The sequence below is a fragment of the Peromyscus californicus genome, unplaced genomic scaffold, assembly GCF_007827085.1.
Source record: "Peromyscus californicus insignis strain IS unplaced genomic scaffold, ASM782708v3 Scaffold_10__1_contigs__length_136768540, whole genome shotgun sequence".
In the NCBI taxonomy this organism is placed as follows: domain Eukaryota; kingdom Metazoa; phylum Chordata; class Mammalia; order Rodentia; family Cricetidae; genus Peromyscus; species Peromyscus californicus.
In genome coordinates, this window is record NW_026294391.1 from 100,500,403 (window position 1) to 100,519,793 (window position 19,391).

At 42.2% G+C, this 19,391-nt stretch overlaps 1 protein-coding gene across 1 annotated transcript; it reads left to right on the forward strand.

Annotated features, from left to right (window-relative positions):
- The first annotated feature begins 11,148 nt into the window (after nucleotides 1–11,148).
- Nucleotides 11,149–18,927, forward strand: Pgrmc1 (progesterone receptor membrane component 1). The gene is made up of 3 exons (XM_052738122.1): nucleotides 11,149–11,576; nucleotides 14,846–15,001; nucleotides 17,592–18,927. The coding sequence occupies exons 1-3, from the start codon at nucleotides 11,249–11,251 to the stop codon at nucleotides 17,693–17,695; spliced, it is 588 nt and encodes a 195-aa protein (XP_052594082.1). The 5' UTR covers nucleotides 11,149–11,248; the 3' UTR covers nucleotides 17,696–18,927.
- Nucleotides 18,928–19,391: the final 464 nt, after the last annotated feature.

A 19,391-nucleotide genomic window follows, 5' to 3' on the forward strand; every position in this document is an offset into this window, starting at 1 on the left:
ATGTTTTCAGGGTCATCTTGCTTGCTTGTTTGTACAACACCGTGAGCCTCTCCCTATCAAACCACATATCCTGGAGATGGCTAAGTGGTTTAAGAGCACTTGCAGCTCTTGCAGAAGCTCCAGATTTGAGTTCCAGCACCCATGCGCTGACTTACACCTAAGGATCCGACACCATCTTCTAGCCTCCATAGGGTACACAGACAAACATGTAGGCTAAACACCCATACACATAAAATAAAAATAAAAATAAATAAATCCTTAAAACAAGATGCTGTCTTGGCCCTTTTGTTCTGTTTACAACCCACTAGCAACCTAGAAATGCCTGTTAATGTGGTTAAATAATGCAATTATGATACAGTATATGCTGGAATTCACAAAGAAATAAACCTGTCTTTTTGAGACACTAACCTTGTTCTCTTTCATTTTCCATTACTAACAGTCCCGAGTACAAAACAAAACAACAAAACAGAAACGAGACATACGAGTATCTACTTAATTATACTACTAACCGAACAAAGGAAATGCAGTAAAAAAGAATAGGGCTAAGTGAGATTCTGTCGGTGTACCTGGGAAAGGACGCAGCTGCCAATCAACTCCAGCCAGCTGTTGCCATGCATTAACATAACAGCAGATCCTCCATCCCCCACCGTCACTTTATTCTGTTGAGACAGGGTTTTGCTGCATTGTTGCCCAGGCTAGCCATAAATAATCCTTCTGCCTCAGCTTCCCAAATGCTCAAATTATAGGTGTGGCCCAGCTCCATTTTTAAGACATGTTAGAAACACAGGTTTTCTGAAAAGATCTGGTGTTTACATGTTTATGTAAAGATATGCCACCCCAAAATATGCAACACTGATGTATTATTTAAAGAGGAAATGACTTGAGAACTGGAAGTTCAGAAAAGGTCGTTTGACCACTTGCTTTCCTTCATGCTGCAAGCCATAAATATTCTTTGAGGATACTGTGCACGGTGGTACAGACTTGTGATCCCAGCACTCAGAAGGCAGAGACAGGAGGATGGTGGCAAGTTCAAAGCCAATTTGGTCTGCATACAGAGTTAAAGGCCACCCAAGGCTAGAATGAAACCTTGTCTCTGAAAAACAAAAGCAGGGGCCTAGAGAGACTGCTTAACAGTTAAGAGCACTAGGGTTCTTCCAGTGGTCCCAGGTTCAAATTCTAGCGCCCACATTATGACTAACAACAGCTTGTAACTCCAGTTCCAGGGGATCTGACACTGTCTTCTGTTGCAGGCAACACACATGCAAGTCATGCATGGACATAGATGCAGCAAAAACACCCATACCCATAAACTAAAACAATGTTTAAAAGAAAAAAAGGCCAAAAACAAATCTTTGCAGAATGATGTCCTTCCCGTTTAAAGGCCAGAATACAGCTTTGATCACCCAAGACTGGTCGCTGGGCTGCAGTAACACAGAATGAATTTTTTTAAAGTAACCCTTATCTTTCACACCCCATGTATCTGCAGTAACAACCCTAGAATTTATTATCCTAGCCCAGAGATCCATTTGCCCTGCCATTCTGTCACCTGTTTATTCCACTATTCTTTTTGGTGTGAAAATACAGTCTTTGGGTACTCACACTCATGATGGTCCTCATGTACAATTCTCTGAGCTGGAACTGACCTGATGACCCGTCCCTGAAGACTAGCTTTCGTGGTACCAAAAAGCTTCATGCCAGTTTTGAAAGGAGGGAGGCAACCAACAGTCCTACCCAAGTACAATGTCTAGGAACCACATCAATGACCAGCATGCCGTGATAACCAAGGGTGCAGTTGGGACATGCGTACCTTGACACATGTACCTTGACAGTAACCAATCGGACTTGAGATGCACTCAACAAGAGGGATACTATGTCTGATACTGGAACCCCTGCTAACTACTCAGGGCTAGTGAAATCATGGTTACTGGAGGAGAATCTACAACTAATTTACTAAACAGCATAATCCCTAACTACAATCTAAGCATTTATCCTATTTCCCACAGATAAGTACAGTCTTCTCCCCTCATCAAGGCAACTTCTCTTCACCACAGACAGAGGCCATTACAGAAAATCACAACCAATCAAAATGCAGAGTTGTGAAGCCCAGTCCCAATGGGTGCATCTACAAAACACTCCTGCAGGGGACATTACAGAAGACGAGGCAGAAAAATTGTAAGAGTCAGAGGACTAGGTCATTTGTTGTGAGATTGTGTCTCCTAGTAACATCAGAAGCTACACACATAAAGCCTCTCTAACATGACCACCTAAACATGAACTAAACAAAGATGACACCAGCAGACATGCCGAACTGTATGGGAAAAACCCATAAGGTCTCAACCCTACACAAAGAACTATAGGCAACAGAGTAAAGCTGGGAACAGAAGTGGTCCTCCCCAGGGAGAGCCACACCAATTAGTTGTCCAGTGCTAAATTGTCAGCCCTGAAAACACACATACAAGTAACATTATGTGGAATGAGCAGGTTCTATATAGGAATATATATATATAACACATATATGCATACAATAACAATTAGTGAATAAACAGCCCATGAATTTGAAGTAGAGGGTAGATATATGGGGTGTTTTGGTGGTAGGAAAGGGAAGAAATGTTGTAATTAAATTATAATCTTAAAAATAAACAAAAAAAATCATTGCTGGACACGAGAGATGGCTTGGAGATTAAGAGTGCTTACTGCTCTTCCAAAGAACCCGAGTTCAACTCCCAGCACCCCACTGGGCAAATCACAACCACCTGCACCTGAGAATTAACACCCTCTTCAAGTCCCTGTGATCACTTTCACACATATAGTAGCCCCCCCATACACACAGATAATAAATAAAATAAGTCTAAAAATTAAAAAAAGCTTTGTACTTTTTCCTTTTTAATCAGCTCTTATATTAATTAGTTTTTCTAGATACAGCTAAAAAGCTCATAAAAGAACTAAGGAAGAAGATAGAGTATCTTTCTGTCCCCTACTTTTAAATTGAATCTTTTTTTAAATTCAAAGGACTTGAAAGTCAAATAAACACGTGTTGATTCAGCCCAAGCCACCAAAGCCAACAGTTTTCACCCTTGACTTAGCACAGAGTGCAATGAGCCTTTGAAAGACCTCTGCCCTATGTTCTCTTTGTTCTTCCAGTTCAACACCATTGATCTCAGCTACCACCTACACAAGCTCCTATCATCTGTCTTTGTTTCTCCAAACCAGACATGTGCCTGAGACATTCGAAATATCTGCCTGGGAATGCTGTTAGATATCTTCACCCGGGTGTTCCTGCTGTCTGTGCTTGTAAAGCATGAGTTTATATGGGATTCATCTCCACACCTGGTTAAAATGTTTATTCTGGTTCAGTGTGTTAGATATACTACACCAAGGTCTTACACCTCTAGTGAGCTCCCACATAAAGCCAATGCCATTGTTGGCCCAGGAACCACGCTTTGAGATACAGTTCCATTTGATTATAATGTCTTTTCTGCAACTTTGCCCTCCCGCTCTGGTGCTTTCTAAGTCCTGTCCACCCAACTCTGTAACATGTGCCTTAGCTATCTTGGAATATAAACCCTCACTCTTACAACCATGATGTGAGCCCGAGTTTCCTCCTGTGGGAAGGCTCCTCATTAATATCATTGTCCAGTATCCACCTCTCTGACTGCAGCCTTAACTCCTGCCAGCATGATAGTTCCAAAAAAGGAAAACGATCTCACAGAGAAAGTTAAATTCCACTGGTACCTCTCACTATGTGATTTGGGGCAAGAAAGTCCTCCATATATGATTTTCTCACTTATAAAAAAACAATATGGTAATGTAATTTATCTTGTGAGAGGGAGTTAGAGGCATGGAGTGTTTATAGCACTCAATAGCTACACATTCTCTGGGATGTTGGGTCATTGCTAGCTACAGTGTGGTTGGAGTGTTGAATGTAAAGAAGTAGAAGAGAGAAGTGAACAGGCCTGATGAGGAAAGTCTGGCTTTCCTAGGAAACTGATGGAAAGTAGCACATAGAAAGCTTGCTGATAAGTACCCTCGGTGTCTATATCTGATGGGGAAGGAAGGAAGAAAACACTCGGCAGAGGAAGAAGCTAGCCTGGTGTGTATTCTCAGCTGAGCTTCCGCTCATCATCTCTCAGCGAGTGGGTGAGAGAAGGAGGCTTCATACCCCTGTGTTCACCATTCATTACCTGCAGGCTGCACTGAAAAGGAGGCGTCACTTGGGTGGGAAGGTCTCTTCAACCCAGTGCAATCTCAGAGGATCTGTTTCCAAACTCTCAGCTGCCAGCACTTGGAGCAGTTGAGCAACCAGAGACTGAATGCTTAGATCCTGACTGGAGGTTGAAGGTGAAATCCAAATAGTGCAGCAGTTAGGTAAACCTTCTTTCAGACTTTGGACTTACTTTCACTGTCAACAGAGCAATTCCATGGTTTATCCAGAATGGGGCAAGCTATGTTATATCCCTATGCCTTCGCTCAAATAACTTTTTCTACTTAATTTCTTTGGAAATGATTTAGAATCATACGGGAGTGTTTGTGAAGTTGTTAGGATGGAGATACAATAGCGTAATGGTGAGCAGTTAACATTTAGATCCAGGCTGACTATCTTGAGTTCTGACTTACTAGCTGAGTGACATTAGGAAAGCCCCCCACCCTTTCTCTCTACTCAGGTTTCCTCAGTTGTGAAATGGGGATAATATAACCAATATCCGTATGGTGTTTCATGAATAGCACAGGGGGTTAATCCACAATGCATTTAGACCATTACATGGCACATGATCCATGCTCAGACAATGTTAGTTCTTATTAAAGATGCACAATTCCCAGACTGTCATAGTTTGCTTTTCTATTGCTGTGATAAAACACTTCAAAAATCAACTTGAGGAGGAAAGGGTTTATTAGGGAAGTTGGGACAAAAACTCAAAGCATTAGCCTGGCAGCAGGAACTGAAGCAGAGGCTATGGAGGAACACTGCTTTCTTGCTTGCTCTGCATGGATTGCTAAACCTGCTTTCTTACACAACCCAGGACCACCTGCCCAGGGCCAGCATCACCTGCATTAGGCTGCACCCTCCCATATCAAATACCAGTCAAGAAACTGTACCATAAACTTGCCTACCTGCCAATTTGATAGAGATATTTTCTCAGTTGAGGTTCTCTATTCTCAGGTGACTGTTAAAATAAGTAAGTAAGTAAGTAAATAAATAAAACCCTAACCAGCACACAGATTTTCTACAATACCCATTGTACCCAAACTTTGGAGGGAATAGAGATTTTAAGAAGTCTCCTTTTCTGCAGATTCTGTTGATCCTTACTAAAGATTGAAACACAAGTTCCCTAGAGACTCCATCTTTATCTACCTGATAAAAATTAAGTCTACCCAAATGTGTTTTTCTATATAAAATCTCTGTAGGTCACCTTTGCCCAACTGCGTGCCCACCTCCCCCTTACTATGTCTATGACATGCCTCTGCCATGAATTCTTTCTTTGAAAGGTAAGAGCTTTGCATCGCTAGCCAGGACACAGAGCCTCACAAGGAGCTGGAGCTCAACAGAGACTAGCCACGTGGAAAGAGTTGGGCACATCCTTTTGGGTCTCCATCATGGAGGCAACCATCACTGCTCCTGCCTAGAGACTTAATACCTAGTTGGAAGCTGCACCATTTTGTTTTCTGTTCTTTACATTGTAAACTTTTCTTTTGCCTTTTTTACAATAATGAAAATAATTTATGCCCACTCATAAAGAATAAAGCAAAAATTACCATAATCTCATGCTCAAAGACAACTATTATTAGCTTTTAGGTGTATCTCTCTCAGCTTTGTCCCCTTCTATATGTGTGTATGACATAACGCAATGTCACAGTCAGATAAATTCGATTCCACAAATATTTACCGAGTACCTACTATATTTCTGGTATTGTCCTAGTTTTTAAATTTTAATAATTTTATTTTATGTGTATGAGTATATAGACTTGCATGTATGTCTACACACCACTTGTATGCCTGGTGCTGAAAGAGGCCAGGTGAGGGCATTGGATACCCTGGTTGTAAGCCACCATGTGGGCTCTGGAAATCCGACCTGGATTGTCTGGAAGAGCAGCCAGTGGTCTTAACCACTGAGCCATCTCTTCAGTCCCCAGGTACTGTTCTAAATACCGGAGAGACAGAAGTAAAGAAAATAGACACAATACCTGTTCTTGAATAATTCATATTTAAGTCAAAGAAATTAACAAAAATGAGAAATGATACTTATATTATTAGTAAGCAGTAAACGTGATGAGGTAAAGTAAAATGGAAGCCAGGGGTAATGGAGGACATTTCTAATTCCAGCTCTCTAGAGACTGAGGCAGAAGGATAAAGAGTACAAGATCGGTCCGGGTTAAATAATGAGTTCCAGGCCAGCCTTGGCTACATAGTAAGACTCTGTTCTAAAATGAATGAATGAATGAATGAATGGGGAAAAGAGATGAGTGGAAGGGAATATTTCCTGAGTGGAAAGTGAGGGTGTGGCCTGTGATGGAATCTGGAGAAGAGTATTCCAGGCAATAGGAATCATAAGTAGGATCTCTGACTTAAAACTATGCCAAGTTGTTTAAAGGCTACTGGGGAGGCCACTGTAGCTGGTGCACATGCATCAGGGAAGGGAGTGGGAAGTAAGGGCCTAAAGCTCTGCACGTAAGAGTAGGGAGGATTGAGCAGATTCTCCTAAGTCTTGCAGGATATTGCTAGGACTTTTTTTTCCCTATGAGATGAATAAACATTTGGGGATGTTTAGGTGGTTCCCATGTTTTCCATATCATATATCATGCTTTGTAATTTTCCTACATCAATATGTGTCCAGATTTTGGAATATGTCCCTAGGAAAAATCCCTAGAAGTTACTGTCTTTGTAAAATGTTAAGAATGATTTGAAGATTTTGTTGCATATTGCCAAGGGGCTTTCTAGAAAACCTATACCCAGTTACAACGTGAGTGAGTTCAATAAACATTTGAGCGCCTACTACATAGTCTAGGGACTTGAAGTAGGTTAGGGAACAAAACCAATCTTGCATTCTAGCAATGTCCTTCTTGCCAGCATGTGTCAGAATACTTGTCATGCTATATGCCTGCCAACTCCAAGTATTTCCATTTTTAAAAACTCCAAGGGGAGAGAAAAGAATGTACAAAATAATTTGAATGGTGAAAATGATACACTGCTCCTTTGGATTTGATTTGTACTGTGGTTGAATTGTTTCCTATACATTTTCTAACTAATCAGCCAATTGTCCTAGCTTTCTTGAAAAATCCTTTAGAACCATGGAAGATGATTTAAAGGAGGCAGTTTGAAATGACTAAAAGACTTAACATGTATTTTGGGTCAAGTACATAGTATCTAGGGATTGCTTTCCAGCCACAAGTTCATACAATGGAAGTCTGATGTTATGAGGATTGTTTTAAAGCAACAAGCTTCCTTGGTTATGTCTAGGTAACTTGAGAACTGCCACCCTAGATTACGCCTGTCCATCTATCACCGATTTGAACAAAAGCCAGAAAGGTTAGGCACTTTTGAACAACCTCAGTGTCCCCATGTTACTAGTTGCCCACTTCATTTAACATTAAATCAAAGCATGCATATTTTTTAAACTGTATCACTTGAGGTTTTAGAGTGTAGATTTTCTATCCTCCACATAAAGCAAAACTTTCTTTCCTGGTTTTGGAAAGATGGCTCCAAGGTTAAGAGCACTTGCTGTTCTTCCAGATGACCCCAGTTTAGTTCCCAACATGCACATCCATCTGTTGCGCCAGTTCCAATGTTATCTGCTGCTCTCTGTGGGTACCAGGCATGCAAATGGTGTACATCCATAAATGTGGGCAAAACACTCATACACATAAAATAAAATAAATATTTTCTTTTAAATTTAAAAACTTCCTTGCTTTAATCCGTTCCCTTTCTAGAAGGACGTTGATCTGAATATCGAATCTCTAGCCCTCCATACAATTTCTACACCTTTAATAGTAGTTACCTTGGAGAAAGGAGAATGAAGACTGACAAGAGGGGATTTAATTTTCTTCTATGGTTTTCCACAGTTTGAACTTGAGCAGTCTTGTTATACAGCCCAGGCTAGTCTTGAACTCAGATCCTCCTGTTTCTACCTAAAGACTGCTGGGATTAAAGGTATGTGACACCAAGACTGATCCATAATTTCTAACCTCAAACAAATATAAATTCAAAAAGTTCTAGCAGGAGTTGTCTGGGGTGCCTAATGGCTTCCTTTTTTATTTTAAAAATGGTATTTGTATTCGAAAAGAGTAAATCAGTATTTTGTTATTTGAAATTGCTTCCAATATGGTAAAATAAAATTTGTGTGTGCCTGAGTTTCATTTTTGTTATTGCTTTCACTCTGTACATTTAGGTACTTCTTAAGTTTGTCATAGTGAACATGTATAAGCATTCTTTCTTTTTTAAAATAAACCATTTTCCCCAATGCTTAACATGACATGTGCAGCTGGTTGTCATGGTGCAGCACTCCAGAGGCAGAAGGCAGAGGCAGGCAGATCTCTGAGTTCGAGGCCAACCTGGTCTGCAGAGCAAATTCCATGACAGCCAGGGCTACACAGAAAAACCCTGTCTTGAACAACAAAGAAAGAAAGAAGGGTAGGGGAGAAAGGTGACGTGTGCACCTTGTGAAAAGTTAAGAATAACGTTGTTTGTTTTCAGGCTTCCCTTTACACATTTTTAAGGATGTCATCAAATTCACACGGTATATAGTTTTGCAACCTATTTTTTCTCCTAAGACTGAAATGTAAATAATTTCCCATGATGTGATGATGTTTGAATGGTCCAACTATGATTTTATCACAATACAAAGTGAATTAATTGGCCACTTTTTTGAAGTTAGACATTTGGGTTGTTTCCAGAGTTTCAATATTAAAAATGAATGTGTGATGAAAATCTTCCTAATGAAATCTTTGTCATCATTCTAAGCAGGATGAATTCCTAGAAACGGGATTACTAGGACAAAAATTGTATTTCTAGAAGTGGGTTTCACGAACAGGAAACACTTACGGATAACAAAAGTTGATGCTAACGTCTACTCTGTCACTAAGGTATGGTATGGGAGTATCCCCACTTTCTTTCCAGCATGTTGTCCTTTTCTGCTCTTTACACCCTTCATATAAAAAGGCGGTAGGTAACAATGTTGTCTCCATGTTTCCTTTTAATTACTAGCAAAACTGAACATTTTTCATATGCTTCTTCACCACTGACATTCCTTCATTTTGACTAGAGGATTTGACTAAGTATTTTCTTTTCTTTTTTTTTGCCATATGTATGCATGTGTGACATGTTTACAAGTATACATGTATTATGTAGGTGGTGCATTTGTATGGATGCCAGAGGTTGAAATGTAGTTTCTGCCTCAATTACTCCCTACCTTAAATATTGAGACAAAGGATAGTCTAGCTAACCTGTCTCCTACTCCTCAGCTCTGGGATTAAAGACCAGCTGCCCAACCTTCCATCCTGGCTCTTATACGGGTACTGGGGATTGGAAATCTGGTCCTCACACTTGTATGCCCAGGGTTTTGCCTTCTAAGCCACTTCCTCAGCCCCTTAAAGATTTTATCAATTAAAATGAGCACTTAAAGATAGAAATTTTGCCTTATTAGTTTCAAATAAAAAGTATTTTTCCCACATTTGTTATTTTTTTTTAAATGTCTTAGCTGCTCATGGTTCTTTTTAAAAGGGGTAATTGGATTCTAACCATAGCTGAGTGCTCCCAGTTTGAGCTTGTTTCATGATGATTAAGTTGAAGCCTTTTGACAAAAGATCTGGAGGGGCCGGTTCAGCTAATCCTAAATTTAGCTCTGGGGAAAAAATGTGTGGGCTGGATATAAAGATTGTTTCCCTCACTACACTTTAAGAAGATGAGGGTGGGGTAAACAAGGGATTAAAGCAGTCTTTGCCAAAATTTTTGAGAATTTAGACAATTCTCTGTACAAATCTCTTGCATGGTGGTGGTGGTGGTGGTGGTGGTGATGGTGGTGGTGGTGGTGGTGGTGAACTATGTACAAGTCAGCAGAACTCTATGGAAAAGTACTGCTCTGGTCTGTAGATGTGTGCATGGCTTGGTTTTAATTATTCTTCTCCTCCTCTTTCTTCTGTTACCCTTTCCAAGTAACAATAAAAAGGGCAGCCAGATTAGTTCTCTGAAGAGTAGGGACAACCCTTGTTCCATAGAGGCCTGTTCCCATGCATCCTGTTAGCACATCAGAGGCCTAGGTATCTAGGAAGATAAAGGCTAGGGTCCTTCCAAACTCCAGCATTTGTCAGGGGTTATACTCAGGGTTGCTATGACTGCCAAGGATAGCCTGGACAGACTTCAAATAGAAGCATGTTGCCAAGCAAAGAGACATTATTCTGGTATTTTTATAAGGAAAAAAAAAAGCTCAACAAGAGAATGCCATTTGCTGATGCCTTGTGACTAAGCGTAATCGATGGCTACAAAAGGAAAAAAAAAATAAGAACAAACGCAAAATCTGGCCCCAGATTTTAAAGAATTGACAGGCCTCTGACATGAGTGGCTGTCCTTTGGGTGTGAGCCCGTAGCTTTTAGGCAAGAAATGGAGGACCATCCCAAAATGGATATTCTTAACTGAAAACGGAGGTCTGTAAGGTGGGAAAGGAGTTGAAGGCATGATTTTTCAGACAGCTCCCTGGTCCTGAGGGTATGGCCAGGGGAGGCTGTATGAGGGGCTTTGAAATGGGAGAGAAGAAAGAAAAACGCGGCCCCATTTTTAACAGACGTCATTTGCAGTGAGGAGCAGGCCTTAGAGGCCTTCAGAGGCAAGGCTCTCCCAGGGGGTCGGCAGGAAGCTACCCACTGTACCCACCCAGGAGACTTCGCTGTGTGGCGGTGAGCTGCAGTAAGCTCCGAGGGAGCCATGAAATTGAGGCAGGGGGCCAGCAGGTACAACTGAGAGGTGGGCTAGGCTTTGTGACCTAGCCTTTCAGAAGCGGGGGGGGGGGGGGGGGGGGAGCCAAGACCCCGAGGCTACGTAGAGGGCTTAAGCAGAGGCCGAGCCTACCAGCGAAGGGCGGGGTGCTTAGGTGGCTGCGAAGGGCGTGGCGTGGAGGCCCCGCCCCCTCACGGCCCCGCCTCCCCGCGAGGCTTTTCTTCCTCCGCCACCGAACGCCGCACGCCACTGTTCGCCGAGAGGGAGGAGAAAGCGGAGTGTTCCGGAGCTCTGCCTAGTTGGGCCCAACCTTTGCTCCAGAGATCATGGCTGCCGAGGATGTGGTGGCGACGGGCGCCGACCCTAGCGAGCTGGAGGGCGGCGGGCTGCTGCACGAGATCTTCACGTCGCCTCTCAACCTGCTGCTGCTCGGCCTCTGCATCTTCCTGCTCTACAAGATCGTACGCGGGGACCAGCCCGGAGCCAGTGGCGACAACGACGACGACGAGCCACCCCCGCTGCCCCGCCTCAAGCGGCGCGACTTCACCCCTGCCGAGCTGAGGCGTTTCGATGGCGTCCAGGACCCGCGCATTCTTATGGCCATCAATGGCAAGGTGTTCGACGTAACCAAAGGCCGCAAGTTCTACGGGCCGGGTACGGAGACAGGGCCAGGGACCCCGGGAGACAAAAGAGGGTCCGCGGGCGTGGAGTGGGGCAGGGCAGAGGCAGAGGGAGGTGGGACGCCCCAGAGGGAGGACGGAGGGAAGGCGGGCGGCTCCCCGAGCGGACGAGGGCTAGAGGCGCTGGGGGGGGGGGGGTACATACGGTGGGGGGATGGGGTGCCCGGGAACGTTGAGGCTTGGAAGCCGCGGGTGGGAGGGACAGGGAGGCTTGAAGGCCCGGGATGCTGGGGAAGTTTTCGAAGGTAGCAGGGCTTTGGCGGGTGTTGGGGGGGGTGGTGTCCTGGAAAAAGGGGGAGTCTTCGGACTTAGAAGGAAATGAAGGTGTCTCCAGAGAGGCCCAGACTCTTGAGAAGACGTGGAGGCCGATGACGCCGGAGGAGCCATGGTGGAATGTAAGGGTGTGTAGACAGAAAGTGGAGAAGGGGATTAGTGTTAGGTAGAAGCATTGTTCCTGGCAGAGAATGTGTGTGTGTGTGTGTGTGTGTGTGCGCGCGCGCGTGTGTGTGTTGTACACTGTGTGCATGCGCGGTGAGTGCGTGTTTGGTGTGCACCGTTTGTCTGGTTGGGGGGGGCGCTTGGAATGTGACGTGTGTTTGGTATGTGTATGTACGTGCTGTGCTGTGTTGGGTGGACTGAGACTGGAAGATGAACAAGCGAACCAGCTTGATGGAGAGGAGACTACGGATGCCTTAAAAGCAGAATGTGGGGCACCATAGTAACGTGGCAAGCTGATCAGAAACACCATATTTAGTGTATAGTGGGGTGGGGAGACTGAGAGGTAAAAATTTTTAAATAAAAATAAAAGAAATCAGGAGTGGGAGGGAGAAGTGGGAGGGTCCTGAGAAACAATAGGGTAAGGCTGTGAAGCCCGATGGGTGGGGGGATTTCAGGAAAAGCCAACCAGAGGGAAAACAAGGAATGGACGACTGCGGAAGTGTTGGAAAGAGCCCCCAGAGATGAGGTTTTTCCAACCCGGATTGCCTGTCACAATCACCTGATGCTTGTGAAAAACACAGATTCCTGGCCTGACCAACCATAGCCACAGTTACACGGGGGGGGGGGGGGGGGGGGGGGGGGGGGGCGGGGGGGGGGGGTGCAAAAAAAATCTACATTTTAATACTGTGCTGTAAGCGAAATTGGGAATCATCCAGATTTGGGAAGCTCTGCTTTCTAGAACATTTGGAGAGGAAGAAGAGGTTTTAGCTCCTCCAATATGGATTCCTCTAAGCACTAGGAACTCAGGGGGTGTGTTCGCATGCTCATTGGTCTAAGAAAGAGAAGAATAGCCAGGACTAATCCAAACCAGACATACCCACTCCTTTAAGTCTCCAGAGTCCAGACAATCAAAATCACATGTTTCTTGGTGAACCCTCACCCTTCCTTTTTGCTTTCAGACATTTTAGAAAATCGATTTTCTGTAAGCATGTAACTGCAAAATGATATGAAAACTACATATTATTTGTCACTATAGCAGTACATTATCAATATACAATCATGTAAATACCTGTATTATTGAGCTAAACCATAAAGCAGTCAGAACAAATGCGTGGGGTATCGACATGTGGTTGTGGTTTGCAAAGTCATCACGAGGAGCCTCGGTGCTTTCAGAGAGCACAGCTGGGAGTCAAGCGGCCTCCATTCTAAACCAGGTAGGTTGTAGTTTGCAGAGTCATCATGAGGGACATCGATGTCTGCACACGAATAACTACAACTGGAAGTCAACCAGCATTCTACATTCTAGAATGTCACTGACCAGCTGTGTGACCTGGTACAATGCATAGTTGTCTCGGGGCCTGTTTTCCCTTGGAAAAATAGGCAAGCACAGCCCCGTGTGAGGTTTCCGAGTCCCTGCTCTCCTTAATGATGGGGCTCAGGAACAGTGACAATATATATCATAGTGGAAATATTTTCTGTTACAGAGTACACCTAAAAATTATTCATTTGAGTGCCTGGTACTATGGGCACAGTACTGTTGTAGGCAAGTAACAATGAATGAAACACACACATCTCTGCTCAGCAAGCATCATCTAGTTAGTATGCTTTGTGGTTAACAAAATATATTCTCCAAAGATATTAATATTTGCCTTAGATCTTGGTTAAGTATGCATTAGCAGTCCAGGGACCATAATTTCTAAAATGGTGGAGTCCAAACCAAAATAATTTGTTTTCAAGCATTAGATGCTTCTATTTCCATTAGCAGTATACATTTGTGAAAAGCATGTGAAGCTATTTCTTTTAACTTAACCTCTAGTGGCAGCATGTAATGATAACTAAAAACGGCCCATGTTTTAGAATCTTAATTGCATTTACAAGTTGACCATAAGGGCTTGAAGTATATCTCAGCAGTAGAGTGCTTGCCTAGAATATACAAAGCTCCAATCCTACCCAAAAAAAAGGTCATAAAATTTATCTAATATGTAAGAAAAACAGTTGGGTTGCTTAAGGTTTCAGATGACCACACCATAATGAAACAAAATTAATTCTCCTAGTTGGTATAATAAAGTACACTGAATTCTTTTCATTTGCTTGTGTAATATTTAAGTAAGTCTAAACAATTAGGTGAATACAAAATGATCCACTGCTCTCAGACAAAAGCTTGGTATGATATTATACATAAGAGCATTTTCCAGGTTTTATAGGATTATTTGGAGGCACTGATGGCAGCCTTTTTTCAGTGAAAATTTTAGTTTTTTCACAACTCTTTGTGCTTATCTTTATGTTTATACTTAAAAACAGTACCTAAACTCATTTCCTTTGTTTTTAGTTCTTATTTTTTGACAGTGAAGGTTATATAACATGTGGATAGACTTTTGAACCACTGATATTTGTAAAATTATTTCTCCTGCAGATGTCTCAGGGCTTGAATCTTACGACCAAAGATCATTTAAAACATATCAGAATACATTGATAAGGAAATGTTTTCTTTACACTTTAGTGGTTAAGAAACTTTGACTGGCTTGGCTCAAGCACCTAGAATAGAGCCAACCTGTAGATTCAAAGTCCTCAAGCCGAATTCTGACTCATCTACACATTTTTATTGAATTTTCCTTATTGAAGTGATGGTAAATCTTTCAGTGTCCCTTATGTAATGATCAAAGTGTCAGTATACAGCTTAAGAGTAGAATTTGACATTTAAAAGGAGGCTTTCAGTGCTGAGAGCAAGGAAGCCATCTTCTGTATTTAAGCCACAGAGAAATGTCTAGTAAAGAATCTATCTTTGGTTTCATTTTGTTTTTAAAGAGGGGCCATATGGGGTCTTTGCCGGAAGAGATGCTTCCAGGGGCCTTGCCACATTTTGCCTGGATAAAGAAGCACTGAAGGATGAGTATGATGACCTTTCTGACCTGACTCCTACCCAGCAGGAGACCCTGAGTGACTGGGAATCTCAGTTCACTTGTAAGCATTTCTTTATATTTTGTCTGGATCAAATTTCTACCTGTAGTGCAGATTCATGATCAAACAATAGTTATTACTAAGCACCCTGAAACTTGAGTGCATTTTGATAGGCTCCTGAATCTTGGATTGATCAGGTTTGTGGCATAAAGTAATGGTAGCAGTGCTGAGTCATTCGCTGCTATGATGGCACACCAATTTTTAGCTTGTCCTCTGCAGAAACTTGGACTTCTGATGGTGATGTGTAAGTTTTTGCATAAAGGTATAGCGATTCCATATTGGGTGTGTAGGGAAAGGACAGTGGCCCTCTTGCCTACAGGAAGAGAGATTTTCATAAGCCCTCTCTTGGAGCACTTACTGCTTAAAAGCAGCCCACAGCTCTGTTGAAGAATGGGAGACTTGTATTCTTCCAAACAGCTTCTCATTGAACCTGATTTAGCCTAACTATAAATTAGGTCTCATCTATAAATGCTGCTTATAATCTGCCCGGCAACAATGGTGCTTGCATTGTTTTTAAAGAAACACTGGTTTCAGGCTCATGCTGTGTGGGGGAGGGGGTAAAGTCTTTAGAAATAAGGTAGAAATAAAGAGTTAAATTCAAATTATGAGAATGCAGGGATTGGCTTCAGTTGAACCTCAGTCCCAAGGGTTAAATTATCATTTTAAGATTACTTAATTGCCACAGATTTGAACTATAATAATCCTTGCCAGATTTTCTGAAATGTACGTGAAGACCATGACCACTTTGTTTGAGGGAGCTATTTTGAGGTGGAGGGAAGATTTTTATTTACTGACCCCCACAATCAGTTAAATAGTACATACTCTTTTGGCTATATCCAACCATATTTTTTATTTCAGAATAACCTGATCAGAGTTCTTCGTTAATAATTAGCCAGATGTGACACTACCTTTTGAGTTTGGATCTCGAGCAGACCAAGTATAGCTTTCAAGTCAGGACGCAAATCTTTGGACTTTGAAAACAACCCAGCTACCTAACATTGTCACTAACATTTGCGTCCCAAGATGCCTTTGTAATCCTAGTCTTCTATATGAAACTAATGAGTTATAATTTATAATCCTCAAAGCTCTGTGTTCTAGAGCTTTCTAGCATCAGTGGAAAACAGGTGATAATTTTCTTTATGCCCACCACCCCTTTCATCTAGGACTAGCCCCAAGATCCTGTTGTGACACCTCGGCTGTACTCAGTCTTTGTGGATTCCCCATAAGCAGGTTTCCCAGGTGCCACTTGGCTTTTATTTATCTTGCACAGTCCCAAGCCGCCGCCACCCCCTCTATGCTCTCTTCAAATAGGGAAGTTTCAGTTGTTCCCAATGATTATTTCACATAAAAGCAGCTTTAGTTACCTGTTGAGAGAGGTTAGTTACTCCTCTCCTTCCTTCCCATTTCAGAAAGGAAATGTGCATTAACCCTGTATTCACTTGGTTATAATGGAGCTTGCTGGTTCTGATTCCACACCTAACTCTCTTGTCTCCAACATCTTCAGTCCCTTCCTAGTCCCTTGCCATACCTTTAACTACCCATAGCTTTTTCCCATGCTGGGAAGTCTGTCTCCTGCTGTCCGTACCATTACTGTCTAACACATTCTCCAAGTTGCCCCTAAGCACTGCTTCCACTTTCTGTCCCCCCTTCCTCCACAGCTAGACAGGACTGGATTCTTGTCCAGGGATCATTTCCCATCTGTGGGTCTCCTGTCATGTGGCCCTCCAGAGTGGCTCCCTTTTGGCAGTCCTCATTTTAAAGGTTTACAGGCTGCCCAGTTGCCGTTTCATTAACGGATGTTTCCAGTTTGGGTTTGGTTTTTGGTTTTTTTGAAGCTATCTCATATCCTTACCTTTAATTCCTAAGGACCTTACCCTACTTCGTGGTCTGGTTCATTCACATCTGGGTCTGCATACCAGACCCCTGGCCAGCCTTCTCAACTGCTCTTCCTGAAACCTGCCCTTCCTATCTTGGTGATAACGTCGCTGCCGGAGTACTATTTTGCTGTGTCATTCTTTCCCTTATAAACTTTTGGAACCTTTGCCACTTATAAAAGTTCAGGTTTCTCAGGCTGGCTTTTCAGGTCTTTCATAATATTCCCCCACACTGATCAGCCAGACTTATCTCCTATTTCCAAATGCCAATTCAACTCCTGATGACTTGTTCTTACTGGCTTCCCAGATATGCCCAGGCTTGCCTGTGTACCTTTGGATGTGTTTTCTTTTTTCTGGAACTATCTCTCACTCAAAGTTCGTCCATACATTTTCCAAAGCATGTTTTTCTCCCATGAAGTGCTGCTCTACAGCCCCCTAATTCATAGTGTGGTCTTACTACAAATACTCCTTACAGAGTGCTCAGTTCATTTTGATACTACCAGACATTGCTTGCTGCTTTATATTTCTGTATTCGGGACAAAACTCTTCATTGCATTTTTGGCAAAGAGTATGATACAATTCTTTTATATCCTTCAAGACACCTAACATGTTGCTGAGTATGTTGTTTGGACCTCTTGTAAATGCTTTAAAATGTAGTGGGGGTTTGTGTGTGTAAAGCATGAGAATGACCATTTTTGCTTTCTTCTCTACCCTTCCAGTCAAGTATCATCATGTGGGCAAACTGCTGAAGGAAGGGGAGGAACCTACTGTGTACTCAGATGATGAAGAACCAAAAGATGAGAATGCTCGGAAAAATGATTGAAGCATTCAGTGGGAGCATATCTATTTTTGTATTTTGCAAAATCATTTGTAACATTCCAGTCTGTCTTTAAAACATGGTGATTTCAATATTTAGAAACGTTTTGAACTTGCTGTAAATTTTTTTAATTAACATCACTAGTGACACTGATAAAATTGTCTTAGAATGCATGTTTGTGTCACAAATCCAGAAAGTGAACTACAGTGCTGTCCTGCAAATGTTAATGCTGTTTTGCTTCTATCCGTAGTTAGAACAAGCTGAATTTCAATTTGATTTTCCTGAGAGAGAGCGAATACTTGGCTATTTCCACAAACTGGTCAAAATGGTAAATGTCCACAAACTGGTCAAAATGGTCAATGTACTAAGAATGAAGGATCAACTTTGAGTCATGCTGTTCTATGAAAACAAGCCCATTTTACTCAATTGACTTAACTGCATGATTTTTGTTTTATCTACCTCTAAAGCAAATCTGCAGTGTTCCAAAAACTATGGTATTGATTCTAGAGAGAAGTCCAGTAACAAAATGAAAATTCCTTGTTGGGCTTAGTTGAGACAAACACATTTCCAGTGTTTCTGGCCTGATGTAACTGTCCTTTTCTTCATGTGGACACTCTCAACACATACAGTAACTATCACACACGCACAGTAACTGACAGCTGGGACTAAAACAGCATCTGAACATTCAAAGTAGAGCTTTGCAAAAAAAAAAAAAAAAAAAAAGCCCGTAAATTACATGAAGATCGTGGGTCTGGCTTCCCAGTTCTGTTGCTTGTAGCAGGGCAATGGTTATGTGGTTATTTGACCAAATGGGAAATTTGAGAGGAACATACAGGGCAAGAACAGGTGTGTGCTTTTCAAAAAGCCTTCACCGTCATCTCTGAAGAATGAGAAAACACTACATGGCATTAGCTGAGTGATTTTTAAAGGAAAACACATTCCTAAGGTAACAGTTGAATCCTTATGTTGTTACAAAATTGTAGTCACTTCAAAAGTAGTAGTCAAGTGTCTAGGTCTCGGATAATACTCTTTGGTTATTACTAAACCTAGCTTAAGTAGATTCTACAGTTGTATAAATTTGTAAAAGTATTATATGAACAACTAGTGAGGTTTCAAACTCTCGTAATTGTAGTTAAATAGTCATTGTATTTTCTTGTGAGCCGTGTTTAATGGTTTTACCTCAAATCAGAAACAAAATGAAGTGCTTGGGTCAGTTAATAAAAAGATTTTGCCCAGTAGAGTGTGGCTAGCTTATTTGAATATTTTAAACCCAAGAGCTGGGGGGTAGGGGGTAGTGCTTGCAATGGCTGGCTATGGACATGCCGAGGCTACCGCACTCAGGAACTCCCAGCAGCTGTGCTGACCTGCTCATCGGCCAAAGTTCAAGAACCAATTGAAGAGAAGCTCCTGATCCCACGCTATCTGAGGAGCTATTGGTAGTTGATGGCCAGTAAGGTGGGCATAGCCAATTTTCTTTGAAGGTGTGACCACTAATAGATTACTCATGCTCCGGCACCTTACACCCACACACATACAGGCAGCACTAATTAGATGGAGTGGGCTATTTTTTTAAAGACTAGGGGACATGTTCGAGAGGGTCCAGGAGAGTTGAAGTTTAGATATGGTCATAACACACTGTTATGTGTTTATATGTGTCAAATTCTCAAAAAGATAAATTGTAAGAAATTTAATAAATCATATT